Source organism: Aricia agestis, chromosome 5, assembly GCF_905147365.1.
Source record: "Aricia agestis chromosome 5, ilAriAges1.1, whole genome shotgun sequence".
NCBI lineage: Eukaryota > Metazoa > Arthropoda > Insecta > Lepidoptera > Lycaenidae > Aricia > Aricia agestis.
Genome location: NC_056410.1, coordinates 436,098 through 460,021, shown reverse-complemented (window position 1 = coordinate 460,021; position 23,924 = coordinate 436,098). Strand labels below are relative to the sequence as shown.

At 33.7% G+C, this 23,924-nt stretch overlaps 1 protein-coding gene across 1 annotated transcript; it reads left to right on the top strand.

Annotated features, from left to right (window-relative positions):
• The first annotated feature begins 213 nt into the window (after window positions 1–213).
• LOC121727433 lies at window positions 214–23,620 on the top strand. Its single transcript, XM_042115288.1, has 18 exons — window positions 214–238; window positions 581–666; window positions 955–1,156; window positions 1,420–1,468; window positions 1,576–1,606; window positions 1,707–1,773; window positions 2,025–2,073; window positions 5,625–5,661; window positions 5,751–5,826; window positions 5,985–6,037; window positions 6,229–6,351; window positions 6,455–6,515; window positions 21,746–21,801; window positions 22,130–22,193; window positions 22,275–22,307; window positions 22,396–22,473; window positions 22,769–22,850; window positions 23,509–23,620. The coding sequence occupies exons 1-18, from the start codon at window positions 234–236 to the stop codon at window positions 23,524–23,526; spliced, it is 1,170 nt and encodes a 389-aa protein (XP_041971222.1). The 5' UTR covers window positions 214–233; the 3' UTR covers window positions 23,527–23,620.
• Window positions 23,621–23,924: the final 304 nt, after the last annotated feature.

The window sequence follows — 23,924 nt, the reverse complement described above, 5'->3', positions numbered from 1 at the left end:
TCACAGTTTTGTTCTGAGATTTCCCTCCTATCAATTATATTTTATCACAATGGATATGATCTGTGCTGATTTTAAAATTAATTGTATTCTGACTTTGATTCTGTTTAATTTCTCTATGATTTTGACATTAAACATCTTTCAGAAACAGGAAGAATGTCTATGTAATAAAATAATTTAAAATATATGAAAAAATTGTAAAAAGTATAAAAAAATTAATAAAAACTCGCACCGTTATGGCGTAAGTATACAACGATGTACAATCCTTGCAACAACTGTGTAGTCCCTTGTGTAAATTTGTGTGTGTGTAAATTTTAAAAACTACGTACGGCCGCGGTGCCGCTGCCGCTGCGGCGTGTGTGTAAACAGCCTACCTAATTGCCTTGTCCGCGTCTAATTGTGGACGCTCGAACACAGATAAGTTGATAAGTGACATACAGCACCACTGTATTTTTACCTATTTAACCGACTTCCAAAAAAGATTATATGGATATTTTACTACATTATAATATATAGGACTACATAGCAATACTGTTATGTAGTCTCTACATTATATTGTTGTTGTTGTTGTTGTTGGTCACAGCTGCTCGCACTGCGACGCGCCGGTGTCGACGAGCGGCGCGGCGCCGTACCGCGGCCGCCTCTACCACCCGCACTGCCGCAGCTGTTGTGAGTGTCCGCTTGGTTCTGAATGTTGTAATGGTGAAGTGTAATAATTTAACTCATTCGATTTCAAACCAAGAATATTTGGGTCGCTCCGCTGGGCGCTGCAGTGCCTCGTACTATATCACCTGAACGGTGAAGATACGGGGATGAGACTTCTACTTCGGGGTTTGCTATACTATATTATTAAATGCCATTTAACACACCCGAAGCCGAACTTACCTCAAAAACTGTAGAGGTAAATCTGTCAGGTATATTTTTACCATTTCACTAGTAAATACCAGCTCTGTCTAGTCGTATGCGGCGAGGAGGACCTGCAGGACGCGGAGACGTTTAAGGGCGTGATATTCTGCTGCGCGTGCGCCAGACGCATCTTCGCGGAGCGCGCGCGCCGCCGGCCCCGCGCCCCCGCCTCCCCGCGCGTGCGTCCGCCGTGCCGTACGCACCGCCCGCGTCTGCGGGACTTGCACACGCAGACCGTGTACTACGTCAACACGTGAGATAACAATACGTTTACTAAAAGTCTATAACAAACTGAGTCTATAACTCATAGAAGCATGCCCCTGAACCGTTTTTTGTGCCTTAGTAATTATAACCATTTACTGATAATAATTGTGATGGTTGGCTGTTCAGAAAGCAATTTTATTAATATGTGCTAAACCATACTGATATAAATTTATTATTGTGATGGTTGGCTGTTCAGAAATCAGTAGCAATATGACATTAATGTAAAAAAACACTAAAAAATATTAATTTCAGAATATCGGCATCAGTGAACGTGCCATCGCTGGAAAAAATCGCAGCGCTGGTATGATGGCCTCTGATTATTGCATAATATTATCGCTTTTCTCTTTAAAACTTGACTATGATGTATAGGCAACAGAAGTCATCACGAGACTATACGATATGTTTCAGGACGCAATGAACATCAAGACAGAGCCAGCTGGTAAGTCTAACTTGAGCAATAATACCTTTTAGGGAAATGCGTTTATGCATACTCCTCATCTCTGATCCCTGAGGTCACTTTAGATTTTTATTATTTTCAGACAACATGGCGCCCGTTCCACAACACCCGATGCACGCGCCTGACAGATACATCCAGCGGGAAACCGGGTAACCACTTATACCTACCTACTTGTGTTAACTTTGTGAGTCGTCAGCGAAATGAAGTTTGGATATAGGTATGATTATTAAGTGATCCGAGTGCAAACGGAAGAAGACGAGCCACTGATCGATTAACATTTAGCTGATTCTCACTTAAAACTTAAAACCTATAATTTACTAATAATTACTTACGTGTATATAAGCTATCTATCCTGTGTTAATTCAGTAACTATTATTAATTATTTTTATTGCATTCACAGAGACATGCCCGCCGCCCCGGAATTACTGACCAACAACAAAGGGAGTACGGTAAAAGAATAAGTTAAATTGTGATATTTATTATATTTTCTTAGGAAAACTTACAGCATTTTAAGACAACAGTGAGATACACGTTACACAGCGATATGCCAATTAAAAGTTTCCACTAGTGTACAATAAGTTACACTTAAATCTAACATACGAAGCATCAAATCATGACCGACACAACACAATAATACGACTTACAATAAGCTACATAAATTTAAAACTGTTAATTAACAATAAGCAACAATGCTTATTAAACCACAAGAAAAGGATATGTGAATTCTAAGCAAGCGCTCACATGTTATACGTTTAAATATAATTGTTATACTGACGGTAAATAGAAAAATTTAATATGCAGTAAATTACTATAAAAAGGGAAAGAAAATTAAAGAAATACTTAATGTACCTAAATAAAGAGTTTACTGAATAGAATTAAAATTGGTATCAGTTAAAAGTTTTCTAATTTTATTCGGTGTAAGGGAAAATATGTCTTCAAGCGGGTTCATATTCAGAAATCTGTTAAATTGTGCACTCGATCTTAACACGAAGGAATTCCTACGATAGTAGGTGTTGTAAGGGACATATAGAGGCGTAAAATGACGAGCATTTCTAAATGGGATATTAATATTAAATCTATTGAGCAACTCGAGTGCATCCATTTTACTATTAAGTACTTTACATAAGTAAGCAAGGTCGCTAATGTTCCTTCGTTGGCAGAGTGGAAGAAAATGGAATTTTTTACATCTGGCGTCGTAGTTGGAAAGAAATTGATTGCATTTGAACTAGAGATATCTAAGAAAGCGTTTTTGGATAGACTCTAATCTATCTATGTATATATTGTACGCAGGGTTCCATAGCTCCGAACAGTACTCCATGATACTGCGAACATAGGCACAATACAGGACCTTGACCACTTTAATAGATTTAAAATTTCTGCACGACCTAATTACAAATCCTAAGGCTTTCGAGGCCTTGCTAACAATATTATCTATATGTACATCAAAAATTAATTTTGAATCTACGATAACTCCCAGATCCTTTATAGTTGTTTTGAATATAAGAACATTATTCTTAAGCTCGTAATTATATTTGATTATATTTACCTTACGACTAAAGTTGATAGCAAAGCATTTAGATCTAGCCTATTTCGCACACAATATTCATCAAATCTATTCAAGTCCTCTTGTAAAAGATGACAGTCATCCAAAGAGGTTATGTTTTTTAATATTTTGGTGTCGTCAGCATATAAAAATAAATAAGCATGGTGAAAGCAGGAGGAAAAATCATTTATAAATATAGCAAATAGCAGGGGCCCCAGTAGGGAGCCTTGTGGAACATCAGACGGTATAAACATCCACCTAGAAATGAACCCATTTACAGCAACGGCTTGGGACCTATTGCAGATATAAGATGTGAACCAGCGGAGGAGATTACCATGTATACATGCTTTGGATAACTTCTGGAGCAATATACAATGATCTATTCGATCAAAAGCCTTGCTGAAGTCGTTAAAAATTAAATCCACTTGAGCAACTGAATCCATACCCGAACTTACATGGTCATAGGTTAAGAGGAGATTTGAGATTGTAGAGCGTCCCTTCGGAAACCCATGCTATTCTGGTATAAACCAACCCTTGAGAGCAGTGTAGACTTGTTGATGCACGATTCTCTCAAAGAGTTTAGCAAATATACAGAGTTTTGATATCGGTTTGTAATTCTGAATATCGGCCTTATCCCCTCCCTTGTGAATAGGTGTAATAAATGCCAACTTCCAAATACTTGGCACGTATCCTTCCTTAATAGATCTTGAATAAAGAATGGTAAGTGGAAGAACTAGGCTACTGGCACACTCAACAATAAGCAGGGGAGAAATATCATCGGGCCCAGCTCCTTTATGCAAATCTACCGACTTTAGCAATTTCAGTACCCCATCGGGATCAATCGTTATGTCACCTACGGAGCTCTGATGAACGGTATGCTCTTCAGTAGATGTATCAATATTATGTGAACTAATAGAATCAAGAAAGTTTGCCTGAAAGTATGTTGCAAACAAATTGCAAACTTCCTCACCCTCCTTTGCAACTTCACCTTTAAAGCGCATCGAAGAAGGAAACGTAGACGAAGTTTTGCGGTTGCTTTTTATAAAATTCCAAAAGAGTGCGGGGTCATTATCTATCGAGTTCTCTGTATTGCGAATATAAGACTCGTAACACATGTGCTCCATAGCTTTGGCTCTACTCCTAAGCAGTGCGAAAGTAATATAATCACTTTGATTTCCATAAAGTTTAAATTTACGGTGAAATTTGTGTTTCTCCCTTATGACTTTCTTTAGGGCAGAGTCATACCATGGCGGGTAACTGTTTGGGGAAATAATTTTATATGGTATATGAGTGTTCCTAAGATCGTAGATAATATCGTAAAAATACTTAACCGCCTCATCCAAGTGTTTGCCATTAAGACATTCAAGCCAATTTACTGAATTTAGTGATGAGCGAATAAGGACATATTTACCACGTCAGTAAAAATATTTTACACGTGTTTTGGATTCTAGATTATTTTCCGCGCCATGTGTAAGCTCAATACATAGAGACCGGTGGTGCGGTAAGTCTTCTGGGACCAAAGGGTCGTCACAAGCAGTAACGGTAAGTTCGCAATTGGAGAAAACTAAATCCAGTAACCTATCGTTGTTATTGCGCACTTGACTGCGCTGCATGAGATTACACTGCGCAGGATATCTAGGAAGTTAATGTGACTCCTAGAGAGTGATATACTTGACATGGGTAGCGTTCTCTGAGTATTCCAATCGATATACGGGAGGTTAAAATCCCCAGAAATTATAAATTTAACATTTGAATACGTGTTAACAATATTGAAAAGATTATTTGAAAATGCTTCAAGCTGAACAATAGAACTATTTCCCTCATTTTGTTTATATCATTTTGTTTACATAGATAAAGAACGCCAAAGTGCATCGTATCATAGGACCTATTCTTTCGTGTTATGGACACCCAGAGGTCCTCCGCAGTGGTGTGCCATTCGGGACGGCCTATAGCTTCAAACTCCCGGCGAATCGCTATTAAGACACCACCACCTAGAGATTGCTTAGTTAGAGAGTAATTTCTGTCGCGCCGCCAAACACCCACATACCTATTATCAAATAATTCCTCGTCCATAATACCTTCCAATAGCCAAGTCTCCGTAATACAAATGATATCATACGAATTGAGGCAGACATTTCTTTTGAAAGTATCTGTTTTCGAACGTAAGCCTCTAGCGTTCTGATAAAATATACTTAGTTTAGATTCCATGATATACACAACAGTACTCGTAGCAAATAATGACATAATACGTTATCAAAGTAAAATTTCCTCTTATTATCCAGGCAACATATCAAGGCATATCAAGCAACATTATATACTTAGGTACTAATTTTATGTGCATTTATATTTTAAGCACCCTCAAACTCAGTCCATTCCTATTTGTAAATAGCCCCGTCACCTAAACTTACCTTGTGTATTAAAAAACTATTTCTTATTGTTAAACTATATTTATTTCAGGAGCATAAGTCGACGGCGGCGGACGTGGAGCTCGCAGGTACTACTCATAATAAGTCACATTTGCGCTTTTTTTATTATACCTACATTGCAGGCTTAACATGGGTCTACATAATATCATATGCACAGAGCTGGGCGCGTCAGTGGAGCTGGTGCAGGTGGCGCTGCGGCGGCCCTCCGTCACCACGCTCGTTATCAAGTCCGGGTTAGTTCAGTTTTGTACTTTAGTTTGTAATAACTAATAGGACTTATTATAAATCAATATTTGTTTTATTTAAAACCAACAAAACAGATTTGATTATTTGAGTGCTAATAAGTATCAGTAGAAGCGTAGGTATTTTTACCAAAAATCTTTAATTTCAGTTCCGGCTTCAACCTCGCGACAAACGAGAGTTTGTCGCATGATTTCAAACCAGGTTAATAGTTCATTTACATTTGAACAACAATAAATAAATTTGCACTGATGACATGCTTACTGCAAATTGAAATGTGTCTGTAAGCATGAACCGATTTAAATGAAAGGTTAGGAGTCATTTTTAGAAACGCCAGAAAACATAGTTCTAGTGGCGCGAAAATGTTGCGGTCTTCATCTAGTAACAATTTCTAGGTTCGTCAGAAAGCCAAGCTACGTCAGTAAGATCTACCTGCGAGCGCCCGCAGCAGCTCGGCGGCGGCGGGTTGTGGCGCAGCACACGGCTCGGCAGCGCAGTGAAGATACCCTTCAAGTTGTGTCAGTCACTAATATGAACATGTGTACAGTGCTAAAAGGAGGTATTTTAACATACTACTGTTGTCTGTCAGTCTGTCACTTTTATACTATTTATTTTTTTCAGTGAAACAGAACATTCTAGACAAAAGATTCATCGTCAGCGTGCACACCAGGACCGAAAAACAGTAAATTTGATATGCTACTAGTAAATTGTCAATATCCGGGTAGTTTTTAAGGGCGTTCACTGCGTTAAGCGTGCACCCGGCCACCCACGAGACGTGCTTGTTTCATGTCATCCCATAGAGCAGCGCTGCGTCGAGCGGGTCAGCCATCGGCCGTCACCTATGTGAAGTTAGCAACCGAGTTCAAGGTAAATGATTTTTATATATGTCATTCGATTGTACCCGGATTGTACCCGATTGTACCGCAATTAAAATCGTTTGTACCTCAATAGGGTAGAAATGGGGGGGTGGTAAAATTTGCTTAGCAACTGACATAAAGATACCGGAATTTCAATGATGCCATCTGGAAGACTATCGTTTGTACCGGATTGTACCCGTTTTTAAAGTTAATTTTTTTTTTTATTTTACGAAAAAAAAAAACAAAAAAAAATTTTTCCCTAAAAATAAGGCTTTGTATGGAGTAGAAGGAAAGAAAGTATATAAAGCAGTTCAAATGTGTAAAAGAAGTTATTTTTTGAGGTAGATTCGTTCGGTCTTGACGAATTTTCCAATATCTTACTATAAAAGTCGGAGTTATATTTTGCAGCTTTTGTCGTTTGTACCTCGCCAAAACAGAAAGATTATAAAAGAAGATACTATTCACTTTAAATTCACACAAACTTTTTGAGGTACTAACGATTTTTCATATAGTAACAACGTCAGAAATTCGATCGGTCTTGACGAATTTTCCTATAACTTACTATAAAACATTGAGTTAAATTTTGCAACTTTTATCGTTTGTACCTCGCCAAAATTGAAAGATTATAAAAGAAGATACTATTCACTTCATATTTAAATAAAAAAAATTGAGGTACATACGATTTTTCATATAGTAACAACGTCAGAGATTCTATCGGTCTTGACGAAATTTCTTACATCTAACTATAAAACTCGGAGTTAAATTTTGCAACTGTTATCGTTTGTACCTCGCCAAAACTGAAAACTTATTAAAGAACATACTATTTACTTTATATTCGATAAAAATTTTTTGAGGCACATACGAGTTTTCATATAGTAACAACGTCAGAGATTCGATCGGTCTTGGCGAATTTTCCAATATCTTACTATAAAACTCGGAGTCAAATTTTGCAACTTTTATCGTTTGTACCTCGCCAAAACCGAAAGATTATAAAAGAAAATTCTATTCACTTCATAATAACAAAAAAAAATTATAGGTAAAAACGATTTTTCATATAGTAACAACGTCAGAGATTCTATCGGTCTTGACGACATTTCGAATACCTTACTATAAAACTCGGAGTCAAATTTTGCAACTTTTATCGTTTGTACCTCGCCATAACCGAAAGACTATAAAAGAAGATACTATTCACTTCATATTTACACAAAAAAATTTGAGGTACAAACGATTTTTCATATAGTAACAACGTCAGAGATTCTATCGGTCTTGACGACATTTCGAATACCTTACTATAAAACTCGGAGTCAAATTTTGCAAATTCTATCGTTTGTACCTCGCGAAAACCGAAAGATTATAAAAGAAGATTCTATGTACTTCATACTAACAAAAAAAAATTATAGGTAAAAACGATTTTTCATATAGTAACAACCTCAGAGATTCTATCGGTCTTGACGACATTTCGAATATCTTACTCTAAAACTCGGAGTCAAATTTTGCAACTTTTATCGTTTGTACCTCGCAAAAACCGAAAGATTATAAAAGAAAATTCTATTCACTTCATATTTACATAAAAATTTTTGAGGTACAAACGATTTTTCATATAGTAACAACGTCAGAGATTCTATCGGTCTTGACGACATTTCGAATACCTTACTATAAAACTCGGAGTCAAATTTTGCAATTTCTATCGTTTGTACCTCGCGAAAACCGAAAGATTATAAAAGAAGATTCTATTTACTTCATACTAACAAAAAAAAATTATAGGTAAAAACGATTTTTCATATAGTAACAACCTCAGAGATTCTATCGGTCTTGACGACATTTCGAATATCTTACTCTAAAACTCGGAGTCAAATTTTGCAACTTTTATCGTTTGTACCTCGCAAAAACCGAAAGATTATAAAAGAAAATTCTATTCACTTCATATTTACATAAAAATTTTTGAGGTACAAACGATTTTTCATATAGTAACAACGTCAGAGATTCTATCAGTCTTGACGAAATTTCTTACATCTAACTATAAAACTCGGAGTTAAATTTTGCAACTGTTATCGTTTGTACCTCGCCAAAACCGAAAACTTATTAAAGAAGATACTATTTACTTCATATTCACTCAAAATTTTTTGAGGCACAAACGAGTTTTCATATAGTAACAACGTCAGAGATTCGATCGGTCTTGACGAATTTTCCAATATCTTACTATAAAACTCGGAGTCAAATTTTGCAACTTTTGTCGTTTGTATCTCGCCAAAACAGAAAAATTATTAAAGAAGATACTATTCACATCATATTCAATAAAATTTTTTTGAGGTACAAACGATTTTTCATATAGTAACAACGTCAGAGATTCGATGGGTCTTGACGAATTTTCGAATATCTTACTATAAAACTCGGAGTCAAATTTTGCAACTTTTATCGTTTGTACCTCGCCAAAACCGAAAGATTATAAAAGAAGATACTATTTACTTCATATTTACACAAAAAAATTTGAGCTACAAACGATTTTTCATATAGTAACAACGTCAGAGATTCGATCGGTCTTGACGAATTTTCGAATATCTTACTATAAAACTCGGAGTCAAATTTTGCAACTTTTATCGTTTGTTCCTCGCAAAAACCGAAAGATTATTAAAGAAGATACTACTCACTTCATACGTACAAAAAAAATTTTGAGGTACAAACGATTTTTCATATAGTAATAACGTCAGAGATTCGATCGGTCTTGACAAATTTTCCTATATCTAACTATTAAACTCGGAGTTAAATTTTGTAAATTTTATCGTTTGTACCTCGCCAAAACCGAAAGACTATGAAAGAAGATTCTATTCACTTCATACTCACATAAAAAATTTTGAGGTACAAACGATTTTTCATATAGTAACAACGTCAGAGATTCTATCAGTCTTGACGAAATTTCTTACATCTAACTATAAAACTCGGAGTTAAATTTTGCAACTGTTATCGTTTGTACCTCGCCAAAACCGAAAACTTATTAAAGAAGATACTATTTACTTCATATTCACTCAAAATTTTTTGAGGCACAAACGAGTTTTCATATAGTAACAACGTCAGAGATTCGATCGGTCTTGACGAATTTTCCAATATCTTACTATAAAACTCGGAGTCAAATTTTGCAACTTTTGTCGTTTGTACCTCGCCAAAACAGAAAAATTATTAAAGAAGATACTATTCACATCATATTCAATAAAAATTTTTTGAGGTACAAACGATTTTTCATATAGTAACAACGTCAGAGATTCGATGGGTCTTGACGAATTTTCGAATATCTTACTATAAAACTCGGAGTCAAATTTTGCAACTTTTATCGTTTGTACCTCGCCAAAACCGAAAGATTATAAAAGAAGATACTATTTACTTCATATTTACACAAAAAAATTTGAGCTACAAACGATTTTTCATATAGTAACAACGTCAGAGATTCGATCGGTCTTGACGAATTTTCGAATATCTTACTATAAAACTCGGAGTCAAATTTTGCAACTTTTATCGTTTGTACCTCGCCAAAACCGAAAGATTATTAAAGAAGATACTACTCACTTCATACGTACAAAAAAAATTTTGAGGTACAAACGATTTTTCATATAGTAACAACGTCAGAGATTCTATCGGTCTTGACGACATTTCGAATACCTTACTATAAAACTCGGAGTCAAATTTTGCAATTTCTATCGTTTGTACCTCGCGAAAACCGAAAGATTATAAAAGAAGATTCTATTTACTTCATACTAACAAAAAAAAATTATAGGTAAAAACGATTTTTCATATAGTAACAACGTCAGAGATTCTATCGGTCTTGACGACATTTCGAATATCTTACTCTAAAACTCGCAGTCAAATTTTGCAACTTTTATCGTTTGTACCTCGCAAAAACCGAAAGATTATAAAAGAAGATTCTATTCACTTTATACTCACATAAAAATTTTTGAGGTACAAACGATTTTTCATATAGTAACAACGTCAGAGATTCGATGGGTCTTGACGAATTTTCGAATATCTTACTATAAAACTCGGAGTCAAATTTTGCAACTTTTATCGTTTGTACCTCGCCAAAACCGAAAGATTATTAAAGAAGATACTACTCACTTCATACGTACAAAAAAAATTTTGAGGTACAAACGATTTTTCATATAGTAATAACGTCAGAGATTCGATCGGTCTTGACAAATTTTCCTATATCTAACTATTAAACTCGGAGTTAAATTTTGTAACTTTTATCGTTTGTACCTCGCCAAAACCGAAAGACTATGAAAGAAGATTCTATTCACTTCATACTCACATAAAAAATTTTGAGGTACAAACGACTTTTCATATAGTAACAACGTCAGAGATTCGATGGGTCTTGACGAATTTTCGAATATCTTACTATAAAACTCGGAGTCATATTTTGCAACTTTTATCGTTTGTACGTCGCCAAAACCGAAAGATTATAAAAGAAAATTCTATTCACTTCATAATAACAAAAAAAAATTATAGGTAAAAACGATTTTTCATATAGTAACAACGTCAGAGATTCTATCGGTCTTGACGACATTTCGAATACCTTACTATAAAACTCGGAGTCAAATTTTGCAACTTTTATCATTTGTACCTCGCCAAAACCGAAAGACTATAAAAGAAGATACTATTCACTTCATATTTACACAAAAAAATTTGAGGTACAAACGATTTTTCATATAGTAACAACGTCAGAGATTCTATCGGTCTTGACGACATTTCGAATACTTTACTATAAAACTCGGAGTCAAATTTTGCAATTTCTATCGTTTGTACCTCGCGAAAACCGAAAGATTATAAAAAAAGATTCTATTTACTTCATACTAACAAAAAAAAATTATAGGTAAAAACGATTTTTCATATAGTAACAACGTCAGAGATTCTATCGATCTTGACGACATTTCGAATATCTTACTCTAAAACTCGGAGTCAAATTTTGCAACTTTTATCGTTTGTACCTCGCAAAAACCGAAAGATTATAAAAGAAGATTCTATTCACTTTATACTCACATAAAAATTTTTGAGGTACAAACGATTTTTCATATAGTAACAACGTCAGAGATTCGATGGGTCTTGACGAATTTTCGAATATCTTACTATAAAACTCGGAGTCAAATTTTGCAACTTTTATCGTTTGTACCTCGCCAAAACCGAAAGATTATTAAAGAAGATACTACTCACTTCATACGTACAAAAAAAATTTTGAGGTACAAACGATTTTTCATATAGTAATAACGTCAGAGATTCGATCGGTCTTGACAAATTTTCCTATATCTAACTATTAAACTCGGAGTTAAATTTTGTAACTTTTATCGTTTGTACCTCGCCAAAACCGAAAGACTATGAAAGAAGGTTCTATTCACTTCATACTCACATAAAAAAATTTGAGGTACAAACGATTTTTCATATAGTAACAACGTCAGAGATTCTATCAGTCTTGACGAAATTTCTTACATCTAACTATAAAACTCGGAGTTAAATTTTGCAACTGTTATCGTTTGTACCTCGCCAAAACCGAAAACTTATTAAAGAAGATACTATTTACTTCATACTCACTCAAAATTTTTTGAGGCACAAACGAGTTTTCATATAGTAACAACGTCAGAGATTCGATCGGTCTTGACGAATTTTCCAATATCTTACTATAAAACTCGGAGTCAAATTTTGCAATTTTTGTCGTTTGTACCTCGCCAAAACAGAAAAATTATTAAAGAAGATACTATTCACATCATATTCAATAAAAATTTTTTGAGGTACAAACGATTTTTCATATAGTAACAACGTCAGAGATTCGATGGGTCTTGACGAATTTTCGAATATCTTACTATAAAACTCGGAGTCAAATTTTGCAACTTTTATCGTTTGTACCTCGCCAAAACCGAAAGATTATAAAAGAAGATACTATTTACTTCATATTTACACAAAAAAATTTGAGCTACAAACGATTTTTCATATAGTAACAACGTCAGAGATTCGATCGGTCTTGACGAATTTTCGAATATCTTACTATAAAACTCGGAGTCAAATTTTGCAACTTTTATCGTTTGTACCTCGCCAAAACCGAAAGATTATTAAAGAAGATACTACTCACTTCATACGTACAAAAAAAATTTTGAGGTACAAACGATTTCTCATATAGTAATAACGTCAGAGATTCGATCGGTCTTGACAAATTTTCCTATATCTAACTATTAAACTCGGAGTTAAATTTTGTAACTTTTATCGTTTGTACCTCGCCAAAACCGAAAGATTATGAAAGAAGATTCTATTCACTTCATACTCACATAAAAAATTTTGAGGTACAAACGACTTTTCATATAGTAACAACGTCAGAGATTCGATGGGTCTTGACGAATTTTCGAATATCTTACTATAAAACTCGGAGTCATATTTTGCAACTTTTATCGTTTGTACGTCGCCAAAACCGAAAGATTATAAAAGAAAATTCTATTCACTTCATAATAACAAAAAAAAATTATAGGTAAAAACGATTTTTCATATAGTAACAACGTCAGAGATTCTATCGGTCTTGACGACATTTCGAATACCTTACTATAAAACTCGGAGTCAAATTTTGCAACTTTTATCGTTTGTACCTCGCCAAAACCGAAAGACTATAAAAGAAGATACTATTCACTTCATATTTACACAAAAAAATTTGAGGTACAAACGATTTTTCATATAGTAACAACGTCAGAGATTCTATCGGTCTTGACGACATTTCGAATACTTTACTATAAAACTCGGAGTCAAATTTTGCAATTTCTATCGTTTGTACCTCGCGAAAACCGAAAGATTATAAAAGAAGATTCTATTTACTTCATACTAACAAAAAAAAATTATAGGTAAAAACGATTTTTCATATAGTAACAACGTCAGAGATTCTATCGGTCTTGACGACATTTCGAATATCTTACTCTAAAACTCGGAGTCAAATTTTGCAACTTTTATCGTTTGTACCTCGCAAAAACCGAAAGATTATAAAAGAAGATTCTATTCACTTTATATTCTCATAAAAATTTTTGAGGTACAAACGATTTTTCATATAGTAACAACGTCAGAGATTCGATGGGTCTTGACGAATTTTCGAATATCTTACTATAAAACTCGGAGTCATATTTTGCAACTTTTATCGTTTGTACCTCGCCAAAACCGAAAGATTATAAAAGAAAATTCTATTCACTTCATAATAACAAAAAAAAATTATAGGTAAAAACGATTTTTCATATAGTAACAACGTCAGAGATTCTATCGGTCTTGACGACATTTCGAATACCTTACTATAAAACTCGGAGTCAAATTTTGCAACTTTTATCGTTTGTACCTCGCCAAAACCGAAAGACTATGAAAGAAGATTCTATTCACTTCATACTCACATAAAAAATTTTGAGGTACAAACGATTTTTCATATAGTAACAACGTCAGAGATTCGATCGGTCTTGACGAATTTTCCAATATCTTACTATAAAACTAAGAGTTAAATTTTGCAACTTCTATCGTTTGTACCTCGCGAAAACCAAAAGATTATAAAAGAATATTCTATTCACTTCATATTTACACAAAAAAAATTGAGGTACAAACGATTTTTCATAAAGTAACAACGTCAGAGATTCGATCGGTCGTGACGAATTTTCGAATATCTTACTATAAAACTAAGAGTTAAATTTTGCAACTTCTATCGTTTGTACCTCGCAAAAACCGAAAGATTACAAAAGGAGATATTATTAACTTCATATTTACACAAAATAATTTAAGGTACAAACGACTTTTCATATAGTAACAACGTCAGAGATTCGATCGGTCTTGACGAATTTTCCAATATCTTACTATAAAACTAAGAGTTAAATTTTGCAACTTCTATCGTTTGTACCTCGCGAAAACCAAAAGATTATAAAAGAATATTCTATTCACTTCATATTTACACAAAAAAAATTGAGGTACAAACGATTTTTCATAAAGTAACAACGTCAGAGATTCGATCGGTCGTGACGAATTTTCGAATATCTTACTATAAAACTAAGAGTCAAATTTTGCAACTTCTATCGTTTGTACCTCGCAAAAACCGAAAGATTACAAAAGGAGATATTATTCACTTCATATTTACACAAAAAAATTTGAGGTACAAACGATTTTTCATATAGTAACAATGTCAGAGATTCGATCGGTCTTGACGAATTTTCCAATATCTTACTATAAAACTAAGAGTTAAATTTTGCAACTTCTATCGTTTGTACCTCACGAAAACCAAAATATTATATAAGAATATTCTATTCACTTCATATTAACAAAAAAAAATATAGGTAAAAACGATATTTCATATAGTAACAACGTCAGAGATTCTATCGGTCTTGACGACATTTCGAATATCTTACTAAAAAATCGTTTGTACCTCAAAATTTTTTGTGTAAATATAAAGTGAATAGTATCTTCTTTTATAATCTTTCGGTTTTGGCGAGGTACAAACTATAAAAGTTGCAAAATTTGACTCCGAGTTTTATAGTAAGATATTCGAAAATTCGTCACGACCGATCGAATCTCTGACGTTGTTACTATATGAAAAATCGTTTGTGCCTCAAATTTTTTTGTTTAAATATGAACTGAATAATATCTCCTTTTGTAATCTTTCGGTTTTGGCGAGGTACAAACGATAAAAGTTGCAAAATTTGACTCCGAGTTTTATAGTAAGATATTCGAAAATTCTTCAAGACCGATCGAATCTCTGACGTTGTTACTATATGAAAAATCGTTTGTACCTCAAATTTTTTTGTGTAAATATGAAGTGAATAATATCTCCTTTTGTAATCTTTCGGTTTTGGCGAGGTACAAACGATAAAAGTTGCAAAATTTGACTCCGAGTTTTATAGTAAGATATTCGAAAATTCGTCACGACCGATCGAATCTCTGACGTTGTTACTATATGAAAAATCGTTTGTGCCTCAAATTTTTTTGTTTAAATATGAACTGAATAATATCTCCTTTTGTAATCTTTCGGTTTTGGCGAGGTACAAACGATAAAAGTTGCAAAATTTGACTCCGAGTTTTATAGTAAGATATTCGAAAATTCTTCAAGACCGATCGAATCTCTGACGTTGTTACTATATGAAAAATCGTTTGTACCTCAAATTTTTTTGTGTAAATATGAAGTGAATAATATCTCCTTTTGTAATCTTTCGGTTTTGGCGAGGTACAAACGATAAAAGTTGCAAAATTTTACTCCGAGTTTTATAGTAAGATATTCGAAAATTCGTCAAGACCCATCGAATCTCTGACGTTGTTACTATATGAAAAATCGTTTGTACCTCAAAATTTTTTATGTGAGTATGAAGTGAATAGAACCTTCTTTCATAGTCTTTCGGTTTTGGCGAGGTACAAACGATAAAAGTTACAAAATTTAACTCCGAGTTTAATAGTTAGATATAGGAAAATTTGTCAAGACCGATCGAATCTCTGACGTTATTACTATATGAAAAATCGTTTGTACCTCAAAATTTTTTTTGTACGTACGAAGTGAGTAGTATCTTCTTTAATAATCTTTCGGTTTTGGCGAGGTACAAACGATAAAAGTTGCAAAATTTGACTCCGAGTTTTATAGTAAGATATTCGAAAATTCGTCAAGACCCATCGAATCTCTGACGTTGTTACTATATGAAAAATCGTTTGTACCTCAAAAATTTTTATGTGAGTATAAAGTGAATAGAATCTTCTTTTATAATCTTTCGGTTTTTGCGAGGTACAAACGATAAAAGTTGCAAAATTTGACTCCGAGTTTTAGAGTAAGATATTCGAAATGTCGTCAAGACCGATAGAATCTCTGACGTTGTTACTATATGAAAAATCGTTTTTACCTATAATTTTTTTTTGTTAGTATGAAGTAAATAGAATCTTTTTTTATAATCTTTCGGTTTTCGCGAGGTACAAACGATAGAAATTGCAAAATTTGACTCCGAGTTTTATAGTAAAGTATTCGAAATGTCGTCAAGACCGATAGAATCTCTGACGTTGTTACTATATGAAAAATCGTTTGTACCTCAAATTTTTTTGTGTAAATATGAAGTGAATAGTATCTTCTTTTATAGTCTTTCGGTTTTGGCGAGGTACAAATGATAAAAGTTGCAAAATTTGACTCCGAGTTTTATAGTAAGGTATTCGAAATGTCGTCAAGACCGATAGAATCTCTGACGTTGTTACTATATGAAAAATCGTTTTTACCTATAATTTTTTTTTGTTATTATGAAGTGAATAGAATTTTCTTTTATAATCTTTCGGTTTTGGCGACGTACAAACGATAAAAGTTGCAAAATATGACTCCGAGTTTTATAGTAAGATATTCGAAAATTCGTCAAGACCCATCGAATCTCTGACGTTGTTACTATATGAAAAATCGTTTGTACCTCAAAATTTTTTATCTGAGTATGAAGTGAATAGAATCTTCTTTCATAGTCTTTCGGTTTTGGCGAGGTACAAACGATAAAAGTTACAAAATTTAACTCCGAGTTTAATAGTTAGATATAGGAAAATTTGTCAAGACCGATCGAATCTCTGACGTTATTACTATATGAAAAATCGTTTGTACCTCAAAATTTTTTTTGTACGTATGAAGTGAGTAGTATCTTCTTTAATAATCTTTCGGTTTTGGCGAGGTACAAACGATAAAAGTTGCAAAATTTGACTCCGAGTTTTATAGTAAGATATTCGAAAATTCGTCAAGACCCATCGAATCTCTGACGTTGTTACTATATGAAAAATCGTTTGTACCTCAAAAATTTTTATGTGAGTATAAAGTGAATAGAATCTTCTTTTATAATCTTTCGGTTTTTGCGAGGTACAAACGATAAAAGTTGCAAAATTTGACTGCGAGTTTTAGAGTAAGATATTCGAAATGTCGTCAAGACCGATAGAATCTCTGACGTTGTTACTATATGAAAAATCGTTTTTACCTATAATTTTTTTTTGTTAGTATGAAGTAAATAGAATCTTCTTTTATAATCTTTCGGTTTTCGCGAGGTACAAACGATAGAAATTGCAAAATTTGACTCCGAGTTTTATAGTAAGGTATTCGAAATGTCGTCAAGACCGATAGAATCTCTGACGTTGTTACTATATGAAAAATCGTTTGTACCTCAAAATTTTTTTTGTACGTATGAAGTGAGTAGTATCTTCTTTAATAATCTTTCGGTTTTGGCGAGGTACAAACGATAAAAGTTGCAAAATTTGACTCCGAGTTTTATAGTAAGATATTCGAAAATTCGTCAAGACCGATCGAATCTCTGACGTTGTTACTATATGAAAAATCGTTTGTAGCTCAAATTTTTTTGTGTAAATATGAAGTAAATAGTATCTTCTTTTATAATCTTTCGGTTTTGGCGAGGTACAAACGATAAAAGTTGCAAAATTTGACTCCGAGTTTTATAGTAAGATATTCGAAAATTCGTCAAGACCCATCGAATCTCTGACGTTGTTACTATATGAAAAATCGTTTGTACCTCAAAAAATTTTTATTGAATATGATGTGAATAGTATCTTCTTTAATAATTTTTCTGTTTTGGCGAGGTACAAACGACAAAAGTTGCAAAATTTGACTCCGAGTTTTATAGTAAGATATTGGAAAATTCGTCAAGACCGATCGAATCTCTGACGTTGTTACTATATGAAAACTCGTTTGTGCCTCAAAAAATTTTGAGTGAATATGAAGTAAATAGTATCTTCTTTAATAAGTTTTCGGTTTTGGCGAGGTACAAACGATAACAGTTGCAAAATTTAACTCCGAGTTTTATAGTTAGATGTAAGAAATTTCGTCAAGACTGATAGAATCTCTGACGTTGTTACTATATGAAAAATCGTTTGTACCTCAAAATTTTTTATGTGAGTATGAAGTGAATAGAATCTTCTTTCATAGTCTTTCGGTTTTGGCGAGGTACAAACGATAAAATTTACAAAATTTAACTCCGAGTTTAATAGTTAGATATAGGAAAATTTGTCAAGACCGCTCGAATCTCTGACGTTATTACTATATGAAAAATCGTTTGTACCTCAAAATTTTTTTTGTACGTATGAAGTGAGTAGTATCTTCTTTAATAATCTTTCGGTTTTTGCGAGGAACAAACGATAAAAGTTGCAAAATTTGACTCCGAGTTTTATAGTAAGATATTCGAAAATTCGTCAAGACCGATCGAATCTCTGACGTTGTTACTATATGAAAAATCGTTTGTAGCTCAAATTTTTTTGTGTAAATATGAAGTAAATAGTATCTTCTTTTATAATCTTTCGGTTTTGGCGAGGTACAAACGATAAAAGTTGCAAAATTTGACTCCGAGTTTTATAGTAAGATATTCGAAAATTCGTCAAGACCCATCGAATCTCTGACGTTGTTACTATATGAAAAATCGTTTGTACCTCAAAAAATTTTTATTGAATATGATGTGAATAGTATCTTCTTTAATAATTTTTCTGTTTTGGCGAGGTACAAACGACAAAAGTTGCAAAATTTGACTCCGAGTTTTATAGTAAGATATTGGAAAATTCGTCAAGACCGATCGAATCTCTGACGTTGTTACTATATGAAAACTCGTTTGTGCCTCAAAAAATTTTGAGTGAATATGAAGTAAATAGTATCTTCTTTAATAAGTTTTCGGTTTTGGCGAGGTACAAACGATAACAGTTGCAAAATTTAACTCCGAGTTTTATAGTTAGATGTAAGAAATTTCGTCAAGACTGATAGAATCTCTGACGTTGTTACTATATGAAAAATCGTTTGTACCTCAAAAATTTTTATGTAAATATGAAGTGAATAGAATTTTCTTTTATAATCTTTCGGTTTTTGCGAGGTACAAACGATAAAAGTTGCAAAATTTGACTCCGAGTTTTAGAGTAAGATATTCGAAATGTCGTCAAGACCGATAGAATCTCTGAGGTTGTTACTATATGAAAAATCGTTTTTACCTATAATTTTTTTTTGTTAGTATGAAGTAAATAGAATCTTCTTTTATAATCTTTCGGTTTTCGCGAGGTACAAACGATAGAAATTGCAAAATTTGACTCCGAGTTTTATAGTAAGGTATTCGAAATGTCGTCAAGACCGATAGACTCTCTGACGTTGTTACTATATGAAAAATCGTTTGTACCTCAAAAAATTTTATGTGAATATAAAGTGAATAGAATTTTATTTTATAATCTTTCGGTTTTTGCGAGGTACAAACGATAAAAGTTGCAAAATTTGACTCCGAGTTTTAGAGTAAGATATTCGAAATGTCGTCAAGACCGATAGAATCTCTGACGTTGTTACTATATGAAAAATCGTTTTTACCTATAATTTTTTTTTGTTAGTATGAAGTACATAGAATCTTCTTTTATAATCTTTCGGTTTTCGCGAGGTACAAACGATAGAATTTGCAAAATTTGACTCCGAGTTTTATAGTAAGGTATTCGAAATGTCGTCAAGACCGATAGAATCTCTGACGTTGTTACTATATGAAAAATCGTTTGTACCTCAAATTTTTTTGTGTAAATATGAAGTGAATAGTATCTTCTTTTATAGTCTTTCGGTTATGGCGAGGTACAAACGATAAAAGTTGCAAAATTTGACTCCGAGTTTTATAGTAAGGTATTCGAAATGTCGTCAAGACCGATAGAATCTCTGACGTTGTTACTATATGAAAAATCGTTTTTACCTATAATTTTTTTTTGTTATTATGAAGTGAATAGAATTTTCTTTTGTAATCTTTCGGTTTTGGCGAGGTACAAACGATAAAAGTTGCAAAATTTGACTCCGAGTTTTATAGTAAGATATTGGAAAATTCGCCAAGACCGATCGAATCTCTGACGTTGTTACTATATGAAAACTCGTATGTGCCTCAAAAAATTTTTATCGAATATGAAGTAAATAGTATGTTCTTTAATAAGTTTTCAGTTTTGGCGAGGTACAAACGATAACAGTTGCAAAATTTAACTCCGAGTTTTATAGTTAGATGTAAGAAATTTCGTCAAGACCGATAGAATCTCTGACGTTGTTACTATATGAAAAATCGTATGTACCTCAATTTTTTTTATTTAAATATGAAGTGAATAGTATCTTCTTTTATAATCTTTCAATTTTGGCGAGGTACAAACGATAAAAGTTGCAAAATTTAACTCAATGTTTTATAGTAAGTTATAGGAAAATTCGTCAAGACCGATCGAATTTCTGACGTTGTTACTATATGAAAAATCGTTTGTACCTCAAAAAGTTTGTGTGAATTTAAAGTGAATAGTACCTTCTTTTATAATCTTTCTGTTTTGGCGAGGTACAAACGACAAAAGCTGCAAAATATAACTCCGACTTTTATAGTAAGATATTGGAAAATTCGTCAAGACCGAACGAATCTACCTCAAAAAATAACTTCTTTTACACATTTGAACTGCTTTATATACTTTCTTTCCTTCTACTCCATACAAAGCCTTATTTTTAGGGAAAAATTTTTTTTTGTTTTTTTTTTCGTAAAATAAAAAAAAAATTAACTTTAAAAACGGGTACAATCCGGTACAAACGATACTCTTCCAGATGGCATCATTGAAATTCCGGTATCTTTATGTCAGTTGCTAAGCAAATTTTACCACCCCCCCATTTCTACCCTATTGAGGTACAAACGATTTTAATTGCGGTACAATCGGGTACAATCCGGGTACAATCGAATGACATATATAAAAATCATTTACCTTGAACTCGGTTGCTAACTTCACATAGGTTCGGCCGTCGCATGACGACTATGGCGAGCGCACGGCGCGGGCGCCCGCGACGGGCAGCCGCGCCGGGCAGCCGCGCCGGACACACGCTCAACGCAGCGAAAGCCCCTAATCATAGTTGAATCCGTGGTTGAATCCCAAAAATACAGTGTTGTCTTAAGTCAAAAATAGCTATTTAAAAAAAAGAGATCATTTTATAATTAATAAGGTTGAAATTTGAATATCTCATAAGTATCAGAAAATTATGTTATAAAGTATAGTTTTGAGTATTAATAAATGAACTATGCTCAAAAACATAATTATAATAATGTGTATTGTACAGGGCTCCACCTAGCGGCCTTCGTGACCTCTTCCACGACGAGATATCGATGCACCACCGTAAGATTTCGTTTACCTAGTTTTATTATAAACACGTCGAGAATCCCATCCAAAACCAAAATAATCTCGTTGAAAAATGCCATTTCTTTCATGATATTGTGTAGAGCCACGGTTCTGACTCTATCCCATAGTCACTGGAACTCTATAACTTTACAAACTGGAAGTATCTCCCTTGTCCCGATGTCCCTAACATGCCTACCCAGAAAATCCTACTATTTGGAAGAAATATGAATTAGAAATCACGTACACCCTGATATAAGTGATAAGTGTACCTACCATATTATTATGTTGCCGAAGAGTCTCCATCACGACGTGTGTTCTGTCGCAGGTCGCGGCGAGCGGGTGCTTTACACCACCATCAACTGCCGCTCCAAGCCGCACGAGCTAGGATGGTAAGCTTCTGCATTAAAGTTAGCATTTTTCATATAAGTTTGAATTTAAATAGTATCTAGAAGTCATTTTGTATGTTTCAGGGTCAGTGCTGCTACGGGAACTAAGAATAAGAGGTAAGAATAATAATAATAATAATAATCATAATCATCTTTTGTGTGTGTTATTTTATGTGTGTTATTTGTACTTGTATCTTGTCCCCAGATGTCGTCACTACCGCAGGCCCAGCTACCGCTGCCTGCGCGCGCATGTCATGCGCCGCGCCGGGCCCACGCGCAGCGAGTCAGTCTACTTCCTTCTGTTTACTTCTTTTCATTACTCATCATCAACTTACAGTTCGACAAGGCTTCATTTGAACGTGGCGAGAAAAGGAACTAAACGCTTCTATCATACAAAAACGTCATTTTTGACATGTGTTTGACAGTTCTCCTTTACCAGCATCGCTCACGTCAATGTCACCCACGTTCATTTTAAGCCTTGTCGAACTGTAACTAAGCATCGAATTAGTATCGTTTACGTCCTCAGTGAATTGGAGACTTACATAATATTAGCTAACTCGTTTTCTGTGTCTCCACAGCTTGCATCAGTTCCGTGGCAAGATTAAGAAGTTGGTGACGGGCCAGTTCGTCGGCCGCCTGCTGCGGGAGGCCAACCTTACTGTGACTAATCTTTTCTATATCTTTATTATTTGCTTTTTAAGGCGGGGATTAATCTCAATCAAAAACGATAACCTTGCACACAACTAAAGACCAAGCGTATACGCATCGCAATAAGATTCATTTTAGCTTAGCATAAAACTGTAGGTTCTCGGGCGGATTTTCTCTATTTTTCATGTTTTTTTTTTTAATATCTTTGGAAATAAATATTAAGGAACAAAATTGTTCGGTTAAAGAGATTTTAATATAGATTTACTTACAATTTATTCAAATAAAATGTATAATTATCCTAGTTAATACTTTTATTTCGATGAAATAGATTTTTTCAGAGGTGACTTTGTAAATTAATTACAGCCAAAGTATTACGTTTTATTAAAATGTTTACGGTTTAGGTATTTTAAATATTGTGCTTTATATCTCATATTTTTAACACTTCGTTATTATATTGGAACTAGGTAAACCGGGAGTCACGGAATAACAAATTGGGGTTATCCTCGCCTTAAGACGATATTTTTTACGCGATTCCAAGTCCGATTGAGTGGTCTATATAGACTGATACAACTGATTGGCTAGCAGACATGTTTGAATCAAATTGTTGATGGCTTAACATATCGTTATCTTTACCTATACTTTACTAATTAGATAAACATGAATATTTCAGAATGTTCGCGCCGGATGATGAACCCTACCTCAATGAGAAAGTCATGCCATTACGTATTCAAAAAATCCTATTATAACAATTTTTTGGTATTTTTGGTATTTTTTGGTATTAAGAAGCAAAACGAAGTATTCGTATTAAAATTAATTTATTAAAAAATCTCATTGACAAATAACTAAAAAAAACTTACTCAATATTTAAGTCTAACCTATACCTTTTTTATAATACAAGTAGGTACCTACTAAGCTCCTAATTGGCTTATTGTTATTACACAGTAAATAACTTATAAGTACTTACAATGGTGCTGTCCTTGTCTGTCAAAAACACTTTTCCAATATATCAGACAAAGACAAAACCATCAACTATGCATTGTCTTAAAATGTATTCTAATTAGAAACAATTTCATCGGTGAGTCTACC